The 13,100-nt window shown below is 44.9% G+C and overlaps 2 protein-coding genes across 4 annotated transcripts in view; both read right to left on the reverse strand.

Moving 5' to 3' along the window:
* Tubgcp5 (tubulin gamma complex associated protein 5) overlaps positions 1–2,474 on the reverse strand; it is a 42,930-nt gene extending 40,456 nt beyond the window's left edge. The window contains exon 1 of the mRNA XM_047541881.1: positions 2,309–2,474. Coding sequence (XP_047397837.1) covers positions 2,309–2,454 — 146 coding nt within the window. The 5' untranslated portion in view covers positions 2,455–2,474. The remainder of the gene's footprint in view (positions 1–2,308) is intronic.
* Positions 2,475–7,224: 4,750 nt separating this feature from the next.
* Fah (fumarylacetoacetate hydrolase) overlaps positions 7,225–13,100 on the reverse strand; it is a 33,816-nt gene continuing 27,940 nt past the window's right edge. For 2 of the 3 annotated variants that reach the window (XM_047541693.1, XM_047541694.1), the window contains exon 14: positions 7,229–7,884. In XM_047541693.1, the coding sequence (XP_047397649.1) occupies positions 7,805–7,884 (80 nt within the window). In that variant the 3' untranslated portion in view covers positions 7,229–7,804. Of the gene's footprint in view, positions 7,885–13,100 lie in introns of all 3 variants that reach the window. The other variant, XM_047541692.1, reaches the window with a different exon arrangement.

Below are 13,100 nucleotides of genomic sequence, written 5' to 3' on the forward strand. Positions count from 1 at the left end.
CTGTGCCTAAGTCCAATAAAGCATATTCTTTTTTTTTAATTAATATTTTTAGTTGTAGAGGGACACAATACCTTTATTTTATTTATGTGGTGGTAAGAATTGAACCCAGTGCCTCACACATGCTAGGCAAGCACTCTACCACTGAGCCACAACCACAGTCCCAAGTATGTTCTTTAGCAAGTACTCCTGATTTTTTTTTTTTTTTTTTTTTGGTACTAGGGATTGAACCTAGGGGCACTTAACTACTGAGCCACATCCCCAGTCTTTTTTTTTTTTTTTTTTTTGCAGTTCTGGGGATTGAACCCAGGGCCCTGTGTTTGTAATGCAAGCACTCTACCAACTGAGCTATCTCCTCAGCACCTCCAGCCTTTTTTAATGCTTTGTTTTTCTTTTAAGGAGACAACATCTCAATAAGTTGCTTAAGGCCTTGCTGAATTGCTGAGGCTGCCTTGAACTTGAGATTCTCTTGTCTTAGCCTCCTGAGTTGCAGGGATTACAGGCATGCGCCACCACACCTGGCTTGTTCCTGATCTTTTTAATGCCAAAAGAGTGAAGGCCAGTGAAGTCTAAGGATCCCTTCTCTGAGTAATATTTTTTAATTCACAAAATGAAATGCAAATAAAACCAAGTGTATTGAATATAGTTATGAAAGTTTTAAAACTGTGATATATTAACAGATATATTTATTTATTAAGTCACTAAATAACAAGATCTAGGAATAGGTGCAATATCTACCATTAAAGTAACAGCAAACAGTATTTAGGAATATCTGCAATAACTAATATGATATGAAAATAATGTGATTTCTACTAGTGACAAAGTCATAGATACACTAATACCACTATGGTTTGTTGTTTCATTTGTAATTTGATGGAAATGCTACTTTTCAGTTCCCAGGTTAGTGTGATTTTTTTTTTTTCCTCATCTGAATTCACAAATACCTGAATTCTCTTCAGACACTCAGGTTAAGAATCCTTATTATACATCATAATGTTATTAATTTTTGTCTCTGTCTTTCTTAAGGATAGAGGCTATCCCTTATCCATGTCTGACTTTTTAGAGTTCAGAAAATGACCACAATTTTTAAAATGTAAACGTGATCCATTAATTTTTTCTATTAGATTGTAGCACCATAAAATAATAGTACAGCTTACTTAAGTCTTGTTTTCCATTGTTTAGTAGCAAAACCAAAAATCTGTACTTAAAAGAAGTAGAATACACTATTTAATAACACAGCCAATTCTACCCCAGTAATGGCTGAGTGTAACACCACTTTACCTACTGTAATTTAGTTTCTTGATCTATAAAAGGAAATAGTAACTTCTCATGTCTCTCCCAATTCAAAAGTGATGACTACCTATACACTGACATTTAAAATATTAATAAAAAATTACTTGGGATGCAAAATTTAAGTTTTTCTACTATATGTTATTTCAAATTTTGCTATTTTTATAAATTACAATTAAGAAATGAGTTTATTTCAGAACTTGACAAGCTTTAAATGAATCAGAAAGCCCTCAACTCTCAACATAAACCAAGTAGGTAATTTATATAACATTTTGAAAAATCATTCACTATTCAAGAAAATTTTTACTGGGCTGGAGGTAAACCTCTGTAGTAGAGCTTGAGCTTAGCATGCAAGAGGCACTGGTTTCAATCTCCAGCACGTAAAATAGTTCTTAGTGAAATTAAACAGGTAGAATGTTAGCATTAACATTCTTTTAGCAATAATTCCATTATGGTAATGATCATAACAGTATTGTCTAATTTACATTTTCCGTAAAGAAAAACAGGAGATGAGACTTAACCTAAATACCTAAAAAGTATAAATATTAAGAACTAGTTATAAGAGAACCCATATTAGAAATTGTAGTAGGTGATTTCTACTACTAGGTTCTAGGTTTACTTACATTCTAGCTGGAGATGGAGGTGTGGGAGACAACAGTAAATAGCACCCAAATTCACTTACCCATTCACTCAAAAATATGACTTTTGATGTGCAACGTACTGCGCTAAGTGCGGTGGTTTCAGCAGGGAGAACAGAAGCAGACTCACTCGCTGGAAGCTCAACCAATGCTAACAGGGCCGACTTTTCATGACCGACAATTCACCGTTTAAGCTGCCTGTCATCCGCGATAGGGACCCAAGGGGCACTCAGCGCCGCGCAGCAGCAGCGCCCTCGAGGGTTCCCCCGGACTGACGCACCCACGCCCCCGTCCCACGGTCCAGCCGCCCAGCCGCACGCCCCGCCGCGACCCCGCCACGGCAGGCAGCCAGGACCCAAGCGCAGAGCTCGCGTGCTGCACACCTGAAGTTGGACCAGGCGAAGTTCAGGGCCAGCTGGAAGTTGGGGTCTGCCTCGTCTTGGAGGCCAGAGACACGGCGGATGAGCTCGCGTACGTCCCGCTCTTGCTGTTTGTCTAGCCGGGTCCAGGACGGCACCAGCCGGGCCATGTCCCAGGCTTTCGGGCCGCGCCAAGTCTCTGCGAAGGGGCAGACGTTCTCGCGAGAGTTCGGCTTCCGTAGCGCTGCGCCTCCGCGAGGTTGATATATTCTCGCGAGAATTCGCGCTCCTTTGTTATTGGTTCTTGCCGGCCCCCCTTTGTTTTTGTTTAGACTCGGGTGATTTTTCAAAATTTTTTGTTTGTTCTTTTTAGTTATACATTGGTGCGTTATCAACAGGAGGGCACTCCTGGGTCGCACGTGGTAAATTTTAAGTGTCCCCAAAGAGTCGTTGTTATTAATAACCAGATTAATGAGTCTCTGCCTATCTTGATTGATGGCTTGAATCCCAGTGATTTTGACAGCAATCAAGTTAGTCTTCCAGTTCGGTGTATGATTCGCACCTTTATATCTTACTGCCATGACCTGGTTAGTTGTTCATCCTTCTCCAGCTTTCAGGTTCTTCTGTAAATGATCTCTACTGATCTCTGTGCCATCCATCCAGAAGGGTCACACTACATGGTCTACATACAGCAGGTGTTAGCAAGCGGTTGTCCTGGCATTCAGGTCGAGTGCTGTAGCCTGGTTCCAAGCTCTTTGGCTTGTAGCTCCAGAGTGGCCAGAGACAGATTTCATAACCCTATCTGGTTAAAGGTGCAGAATCATCTTGTAATAAAAACTGTGCTACTACCCTGTTCCCCATAACTACTGCTTGCAACCAACCATTCCAAAATGTATTCCATATACCTCTTCAATTTTTTTTCTCCTTTGGGAATGTACTAGGTTTTCATATAGTTCATTGTATTTCATTACTGTACTAGTACTTAGCTGATATCACCTAAAACATAGACTGCATGATTGCACAAATCCCATTAGGAGAAATAAGTGGGGTAGAAATGATTCTATCGAGAGGAAGTCATACTCTCTTCCTGGGCAGTGTTTTCGACTCCACTTTCAGCTATCAACCCTTGTAACTCTCAAATCTGTATGTGCAACTTGTGTTATTCTCGGCACCCAAATCCATAATCTAAATGCTATTTTCAAAATCAATGTGTATATGTATGCATAGATAGTAAATTTATTATGTTTGTCTCTCTTTTTTTAGTACCAGGTATTGAACCAGGGGCACTTTCCCCACTAAGCCACAACCCAGCCCTTTTTTATATTTCATTTAGAGACATGGTCTTGCTGAGTTACTTAGGTCCTTGCTAAGTTGCTGAGTCTTGTCTTGAACTTGCAATCCTCTTGCCTCAGCCCTCTAAGAGCTAGGATTACAGGGGTGTGCCACCTCACCCGGCTTCATCTGTTTCTCTTGCTAGAATATCAGTTTCATGAGAGTCTTGTTTGTAACTGAGCCTTGGCACTTATAATTATAACTGGATCACAGCTGAGACTCAATGAATAGTTGACAAAGAAATAAATGAATGTCTACCAGGTTGGCTCAAACATGCAACTGAATTCATTTTCTTGCTTCCATTTCAGACTCCTCCTCAGTTTCCTATCTTGAGGTATGTACCACTATGTCCCACAGCACCCAGTTAGAAACTTGATAGTCATGCTGGACCCCTTTCCTCTCAGTAATGATTTAATTTCTGAATCTTCTCTGAAGTCTACTTTCTCTTCTCCACTCCCTTGGTTCAGATCCCTGAATCTGGGACACCTCCTTATCTGTGTCTCTAACACTTTTCATCCCATTTTGTCCAATCTCACAAAGTCAAAACTGATGTCAAGTTGAGCGTGGTGAGGCAGGAGGATTGCAAGTAAAAAGCCAGTCTCAGCAACTTGGTAAGGCTCTAAGTAACTTAGTGAGACCCTGTCTCAAAATATAAGGGCTGGGATATGGCTCAGTGGTAAAGTGCCCCTGGGTTCAGTTCCTGTTATCCCCCACCCCAAATGATGTCACTTTGCTACTTCCTTGTTTGCAGCAAGATTTTTAGACTTCAGCACTTGTGACATTAAGGATGGATAATCCTTTGTTGTGAAGGGCTGTCTTGTGCTCTGTAGGATGTTTACCAGCTTCCAAGGCCTCTACTTAACTAGATTCCAGTAGTGACTCCTGCCAGTCCCCTGTGTAACAAGATGTCTCCAGACATTGCAAAAATGTCTTCTGGGGACAAAATCACCCCTAGTTAAGAACCACTGACCATAGGATAAATTTCAAACTCCTGAGCATTTAGAATTTAGTATTCAGGGATTTTCTGATCTTGCCTTATCTAATCAGCTTCATCTTTTTTCCAAATACTCCCATTCTGCAGAACTATTGAGAGGTCATTTTCAAGGGCAAGAAAACTCAGTATCATTAAAATGGCAACTCTCTTCAGATTAATCAATGCAGTTTCACTCAATCTGTGAAACAAGCTCTAGGTGATCTGGCTTCTTGATGCCCCTTGACTTTGAGTCCTACTGTCTTTCCCCTCAGGCATTTGGAGATAGTCTGAAGGAAGAAGTTAGTGTCAGAAAAAAGATCAGGGCTGCTAGGATAGCTGTGGCCCTGTGCCCTTGAGAGGTCATCTGTCTAAAGTCTGCTACTGAATGCCCAGAGGTGGATGCAAGGCCTGAGGGAGGTCCCCAGGACCCTGTGCAGGTGGCTATGCTCACTGGGGTGCTGGATCCTTTGAAGGCATTTAGTTCTATAGGGTCTTAAATGACCATACATTGATGAAATTTCATCCCAGTTCCAAATCTTCAGTGATAGAAAATGCTGAGGCCTAGTGAGGGAAAGTCTATGTTATTAAGTCTACATATAGCCTCTATCCCTTCCACTATGGCCACTTTGTTCATGATGCCATTGAACAAACACCACAGTGGACAGGGAAAGAGCTGATACCCAAGACTGGGTCACCTTATCCACCTTATTACTGAGAACTGCTTCTGCAGTGGATGCCCTCTGGCTGGCATTGAGTGGGCCCTCTTTCAATCTTGCAGAGTGAGGTAAGCACTGAGATTCTCCTTCTGGGGATGGGTAGGAGCTCCATACAGCATCCCCATCTACCACAGACACCCCAGTACCAGGGGGTCTTCTGACTCTTCAGGCCCAAATGGCAGGGTATCTTCCATCAAAGGCCAGACCTGTTCTAGAGCCCTTTGCTACTCTGGGCCCCATTCACACCCATTAGTGATATGACACGCCCAGTAAATGCATCAGATAGGCAAACAACATCTTCTACGTATTGCCTCAAAACTCCAAAGAGACCCATTAACCACTTAGCCTCTTTCTCCAGCATGGATTATGTAAGGCAAAGCAACACATTTCTCATCTTGGAGGGATATCCCAACATGCCCCAGGTTGCTAGAACCCAAGAAAGCACCTCTGTAGCAGGTCCCTGAGATTCCACAGGGCAGGGAGGGGGGTCCTCTACCCTTCTGGCCAGCATGTGTCCTGTAGTGCTTGCTAATTCCCACTTATAACACAGCAGCCACACATGAAGTCTGCAGGCTATCAAAATGATCAGGATCCCATAGGATATGACAGCAAAACTGGAAAATCTCTGCAGTAATGCAGTAAAAGTGTACCATAGTCTCCTTAGAGACAAAAGTGAACTCTTTTGATTATCTCTATTGATTGAGATACCATAGAATTTTTTCACGTGGTTCTCTTAAGCATGTATCACACGGCTTGTTCTAACATAACTGCTAAGTCCCTGACCAGCTATTTAATTCATATCACCTCTTTGCTTTCTCTTTCTGCTGGCCTGGAACTATGGTGTGCTAGCTGGGAGTTCCAGCAGCCTCCTTGTACAAGGAGGAGTATTTAAGGCTAAAAACCACATACTGAAGATGGCAAAGCAGAAGAAATATCTTTAATGATATTGTGGAGCTGCTATACCAACTCCAGCCTCCCTGACCCCAGATGCTTTTATGTGAGAAATAGCAGCCTCCTTGGTGTTCCTTAGAAATGATAAGGATGTGTGGTCCTCTGGGCTTTGCACTGGCTGGTCCCCATGCCTGGAACACTGTGCCCCCAGATATCCTCCTGACTTGCTTCTTCTCTTCCTTCAGCTTTGTGACAGAGAAGTACTAAGAACCTAAGGCATCAAGGCCTTCTCTGACCACCATATCTACAATAGCATGCACATCCTCCAATACTGCATTGAACTTATCACCATCTGTCATACCACAGAGCTTTCCCTATTTGTTGTTTATCTCTCTTCACTAGAATGTAAGCTTCCCAAGGGCAGGGGAGTGGGCTATTCCAGTTATTGCCATGCCCTTTGTCCCTAGAACAGTGCCCAGCACAGAGATGGTGTTCAATAAGTGTTGAACGGATGAATGAATGGCATGACCTAATGACTAATGCACAGGCCCTGCATCCTCACCTGTCCTCCCAGGCCCTGGTGGAAGGCTCATTAGGCCCAACAAGGGTCACTGCTGGGCACCTTCTCCTGCTGTGGTCACCTGGGAACCAGGCTAGGACCAGGTTGTCTGTGAGCAGTGAGTGGGGCAGAGGAGAGGGGGCAGGGCTCTCTCCTGGCTCTGGTGGGCTTAAAAGGGGGAAAACTGCCCCATCACAGTTCAGATGTGCACCAATGACTGGGGGTCCTTCCCAAGGTTTGTCACATGATGACAGTCACAGGGTCCTTGAACCAAGTCTGTACCCTTTCTGTGCCTATCAGTCAGCCTCAACAGATACTGGACACCTAGGAGTGCTGTGATGTGCAGCTTTACATACAAACTGAGCCAGGCCATGGTGCTGGACATTTGGTCAAACATTATTCTATGTTTCTGTGAAAGTAGTTTTTAGATGAGATTAACATAAATCAGCAAACTGTGAGTAAAACAGAGGACACTCCATGAAGTGGTGGGTCTCATCCATTTAGCTGAAGGCCTAGAGTGAAAACTTACTGGTGCCTCAGGGGAAGAGGCGATTTTGCCCAGCTAATCCACCCCACAGACCTTGGACTTGTTGGCCTCTAGAATCACATGAGCCAATTCATTGAAGTAAATCAATCTCTCTCTTTTTCTGTATACACTCACACACACACACACACACACACACACACACACACACACACACATGCATCCTGGCAGTTCTGTTTTTCTGGAGAATCCTGACCAATTCAGGAAATACTGAGAGTCCTAGAATAGCTGATGAGAAAACTCCACCAAGATGTCACTCATGAGAAAGACAGTAAATGAACTGGCATCTCCCAAGGGAGCAGTACATAACCTGGCCCACTGGATCAAATTAGGAACACAAGGGGACACCACTGGGCACTGCAGTGCAGGCCTGGGAGCATGGGGACAAAGTACAGTGGCTTTATTCATTCCTGAATGAAGAAGACAGGCCTGCGTCACAGAGGGAGGCCCATTACCCGGGGCTGGTCGGGGCTCAGCCCCTCTGTTTCCAGGACAGCAAAGCGCCTTATGCAGGCGAGAGAGCAGGCAGCACTTTTCCAGTACACTGGCCAAAGCCGATGCGGTAACCGTTCCCCTGGCAGTGCCCTGTAATGGAAGAGGACAAGGTCAGCTGTGGAGCCACTGGGCTCACTGGACCAACACCCAGGCAGCTGCAGGGCTAGCCAGCACACCTGGGCCCAGGCAGGAAGGCGCCATCAGAATGGCAAACACAGATCTTCACAGATTAATAACTCTCCCCAGCAGCTGGGGAGAGCCATGCTGGGGGCTTAGCTGGAGCTCTGGGCCCTCCCCACAGACGGCGACACCCAGAGGCACTACAAGGCTCAGCAGCTTTCCTGACAGTGGCCAACTCTCCCCACATGAATTTGGATTCAGGCTGCCCATGTTCAAAGCCTGGCTCTAAATATTGGCTCCAAGACCCTGGGTCCCTCTAGACCTCAGCTTTCTCTTCTGTGAAATGTGCCCAGTGACAACACTTACCATATAAGCCTGCTACAAAGGTGATGAGTTCACACAGAAAAAACTCTGTGGTCCAGGGGCATCCCATGACCTGTGCACTGACACTTAATACTCAGGGACACCCTTTGTAGAGAGCAATGTCCTTGCCTATTCTGTGGCTCAGTTGTAGTCTTTTCCTGTCACTTTTGGATCTCAAAGTTCAAAAATGTCCATATCACTTGGAGAATTAAAAAAAGACCCATTAGCTGGGTGTGGTGGCACATGCCTATAATCCCAGCAGCTTGGGAGGCTGAGATAGGAGAATGGCAAGTTCAAGTCCAGTCTCAGCAACTTAGTGAGGCCCTAAGCAACTTAGTGAGATCCTGTCTCAAAATTTTTTTTTAAAAAAGGGCTGGGAATGTGCCTCAGTGGTAAAGCACCCCTCGGTTTCATTCCCAGTACACCCCTGCCAAAAAAAAAAAAGTCCATTAAAGCAAAACTGACCCTTGGCAGAATTCATTAAACATCTAACACCTATCAGAGAGCCTTCTTCCTGGCATGCTGCAAACACAGATGGGATGTCCCACTCCTCATGCCACCAGTGCTGGGTGTCATGAAATCAGCATTATACCTTCTTGGACCAGGTGTTACATCAGCATTTCTGCTTCCTCTAAGAGCTTGATTGCTTCCAAGATGAAGGTACATGGTTAATTCACCTCACTTTTCAAAGTCATTAGGTAGACAATCATCCTCCCCAATTCCCAGTTGGCACAACAGAGAGCTTTTCCATCTGGGTGCTAGTGACATTTCTTTCTTATGAGGAGCTGTCCTGTGCTCTGTAGGATATTTAGCAGCATCCCTGGTCTCTACCCATTGGATGTCAATGTCCACTCCTGTGACAACCAAAATTGTTTCCAGATATTGCCAAATGTCCCCAGGACAGCAAAGGCATCCTTAGTTGAGAGCGCTTGTCTAGAGAATGAAAGGAGCTACCCTCTGCACCCACTGAGAAGAGAGCTTAGAGTTCTTACAAGTCCCCCACATGCTGTGCTCCAATTCAGAGGGAAGCTAGGGGACAGGTGCATTTAGGGAAGGACAGAACCTCAGGAGGGACAAGCACAGGGAGAGTACATATCCAAGCCAGGTCATGTTGCTTAGTTCCAGGAGAGGAGAAGATAGCTCTCCTGCTTCTCTTGAGTTAGGCTCCATCAGCTCTGGAAGCCAGAGGTCAAAATGCACCCATCTCCTCTGGAAGCTAAGCCCTACCATCTTACTGGCCCTTCCTGGAACCTGAGCCAACTCCCCACCATCCAGCAACGGGAGTGGGAATCCATAGCAACAGCTGTTTTCCAGCTTTCCAATATGCCACATCTGCCAGTGCAGTGTGTCAGGTGCAGACCCTCACAACAAATGGCGGGGGGAGACACCGAGACCCAGAGAAACAGGGCCAGCCCCAGGTGACTTAGTGGCAGAGCCAGGCCTGAAACCAGGGAGTTCTCTGCCACCAGAGCTTCAGGGGAGTCCCAACTGTATTATGCTACGAAATAATTGAAGGGAAAAGTTCTGGGAGAGGAAATGGGGAAGGCTTGCATCCAAGGGGAGGTGAAGGTGGTGGGCCTTGCATCCCAAGGAAGCTGGACTGTATTCCAAGGCTGCCATCTGCTAGCTGTGTGATTCTGGTCAGCCACTTCACTTCTGTGAACCTTCAGTGGCTCAAACATAAATGTGAACAATGGTACTGTGAGAATTAAATATAATAATACATGTCAAGCAATGTGCACAGTGCCTAGCATAGAGGAAGTGCACAATAAATCCTTATTATCAATGCAGTTGTCTTCAACATAGATCTTTTCCATCTTAGTTAAATAGCTTAGTTCAAGATGGGGTTCTGACTATACATTAGCTGTTTCTTTCTCTTTTATTCCATAGCAATCTATGGAAGTGGAATACCAATAAAAGGGGAAATTCTACATTGATACTAGAGAGAGGAATGGAAATCCTAAAGAAGGTGGGACTTGTGAGCAGCCTTAGGAAGACATGGAGGATCCAGGATGGTAGGGAGGGGCTGAGCATGGCCTGGGTAGCAGGAATGGCATGGACAAGTACCTGGAGTTGGCAGAGAGGTCTCTGTTCTATAGATGGAGGAGGCCCCCACCCCAGAAGGCTGGCCAAGGTCGGAGTATGGAAGTAGACATCACTGGTTGAACCAGGTTTTGGGGAGGGAGAGGAGCAGAGAGAAAAGAAAACCATGGTCTGAGCCTTTGGGACTCCAAGCAAGTAAAGGGGGCAAGACCACCACCTGCAGCTGCCTGGGCCACTATCCATGGTCCTGGATGAAGGTTTGCTGCTTTTAAGCCCTGGGACTGCTTTCTAGCCTTGTCGGGCAGTTTTATACCAAGCACGAGAAATAGCAATGATGGCAAGAAATGGAATAAACAGAGACACAGAGACAGACAGGTAGAATCCACTATCACTAAGCAACTCCAGGAAAGAAAGGGGAGATGTTAGGATGTAGTTTCCAGATACCAAGATAGAAGTCACAACTGACCACAACTATCTGCATATGGAAGATCTAAAGGACAGTGAGAAAGGTATACATCCCACAGTCCAAAGAGTGCCCATGTCCCTGAGCACATGTGCTTGCAGGTCACAAACCAAACACCAGATGGGGCAAGAGAGCAAGATCCGGGATTGTCAGTCACATACAAATGCTTGGATTTTTGTTGTTTGGTTAAGTTCACCTTCTGTCCTGCTGACCATTTCATGCTTTCTGGACTCCCTCAGAAGTGAGAATCACACTATACCATTTAGAGAGACAAGGTGTACCATGGTTAAGAGCACAGGGTCTGGAGTGACCACCCGGGTTCAAATCCTGGCCCTGCCCTTGACCATCTGTGTGATCCTGAGTGTGCAAAGTGTCTGGGCCTTGGTTTCTGGATGGTGAGAGTGTCTGCTCTGTGGGCATGTAAAAGGGACAGACTGTGAAGCACTCCTAGCGCAAGTGCTGCGTGAGTTGCTGATGTCAACGCTTCTGAGTGTCCTTCCACATTCAGCCAATAGAAATTGATTTGGGGAATTGTCATTCAGAATAAGAAAGCTGGAAAATGATGGGTGGTCATACAGGCACTGAGTAGGTACAGCCAGAGAAGTAGGAGCAAAGACAGGGAAGAGACAAAAACAACGGGTACAACTTTTAAGAAGGAAGATGACCGCGCAGGGTCAGGTGCCCAGAGAGGCCATGGAAGGAGGTGGCAGTGCAATCTTCGCAGCAGGTCACCCATCCTGCCCAGCCCTTCCCACAGGCGTACACAGCTTATGCATTCAGCTATGTTCACATTCACTTGTTGGAGTTTTCCAGTAATATCATCTGTGTGGAATTCCCTTTTTCTTTTTTTTTAATATGTAATTTATGGCTCTCTTATTAGCAAATTATAGTCTTTTCTTCTTGGTTCTAGGGAATTCTACCCATCTGTTCACATTTCCCTCTTTTGCTGACATGTGCTTCTTCAGACTGAAGGAAGTATCTTCCCTGAATCCCTCTGCTGGCCCCCCATAAATCCTTCCGGAGCAAGACTGTGTACAAACAAATCAGGAAAGAACTCTCACAGCACCTTGGCCCCTTTTTCCTGCTTTCTTTGGTGCAAATGTCAAACACACAAGGTTCCTGTATGCCTAAGTCCCAGTCTCTGCTCTTTCAGGCCCCAATAGCTGCCTGGTCTAGAGTGGCTGAGTCGGGGTCCTGGGTCACACTGACAGCAGAGGCTAATGCTATTACCTCCTCCTCTGTTGATCCCTCTCCTTCCTTTCCCACACCAGCACTGTAAAGAATGCTTTTGCTTCATTCATAGAACCATGACCAAGCCTGGGTGGGTGTGTCAGGCATTGCAGAAATGCTAGAAACAGAACTGGCAGGAGAACTGGACCTCAACTGCATCCTGGTTTCCCCAGTTATGTAACCTGTGGCAAGTCACCTGCCCTCTATCAGCCTAAGTGTCCTATTTTGCAAAATTGAGGCAATGATACATTACTAAAAAGCCTTGTTGATTATGAAATGCAATAATTTAAGTGGACATACCTATAACATGGCTAGCCCCCAAAGCTCATGTTAGAAAATGTAGGATTGTTCAGAGGTGAAATGATTGGGTTATTAGAGTTATTAACTAATTAGCAGATTAATCCATCTGATGGGTTAATAATTTAAACGGATTACTGGGTGGTAACTATAGGCAGGTGGGGCATGGTTGGAGGAAGTAGGCCACTGAGGGCATGCCTTGGGGACTGTATTTTGTCCCTTGCTTCTCTTTCTCTCTTCCTGGCTACCATAAGCTAAGCAGTTTTCCTCCAACATGCCCTTCCACCTTCATGTTCTCGTCACCTTGGGCCCACAGCAATGGAACCGGCTGTCCATGGACTGAACCCTCTGGAATGGTGAGCCCATGATAAACTTTTCCTCCTTTGAGTTGTACTGGTCAGGCATTTTGGTCACAGCAATGAAACCTAACTAACACTCCTGCTATCCCTTCAATACCAAAAATCTATAGATGCTTGAGTCCTTTATATAAAAAGGTGTAGTGTTTGCATATACCTTATGCATCCTCCCATTTAAATCATCTAGATGACATAATACCTAGTACAACGTAAATGCTATGTACATGGTTGTACTGTATTGTTCAGGAAATAGTGACAAGGAATAAGTCTATAGATTTTCAGGACAGATGCAATTATTTGCCTGAATATTTTTGACCTGCAATTGGTTGATTCCAATCGTGAGGCGACTGTACAGTTAAATTTGAATTAGAAATGCTATGAAAATAGTAGGAGGAAAGTATTTACTGATTATCCTTGGTACCATTTGTTGCAGC

This window comes from Sciurus carolinensis, chromosome 2 (genome assembly GCF_902686445.1).
Source record: "Sciurus carolinensis chromosome 2, mSciCar1.2, whole genome shotgun sequence".
NCBI classification, from domain to species: Eukaryota; Metazoa; Chordata; class Mammalia; order Rodentia; family Sciuridae; genus Sciurus; species Sciurus carolinensis.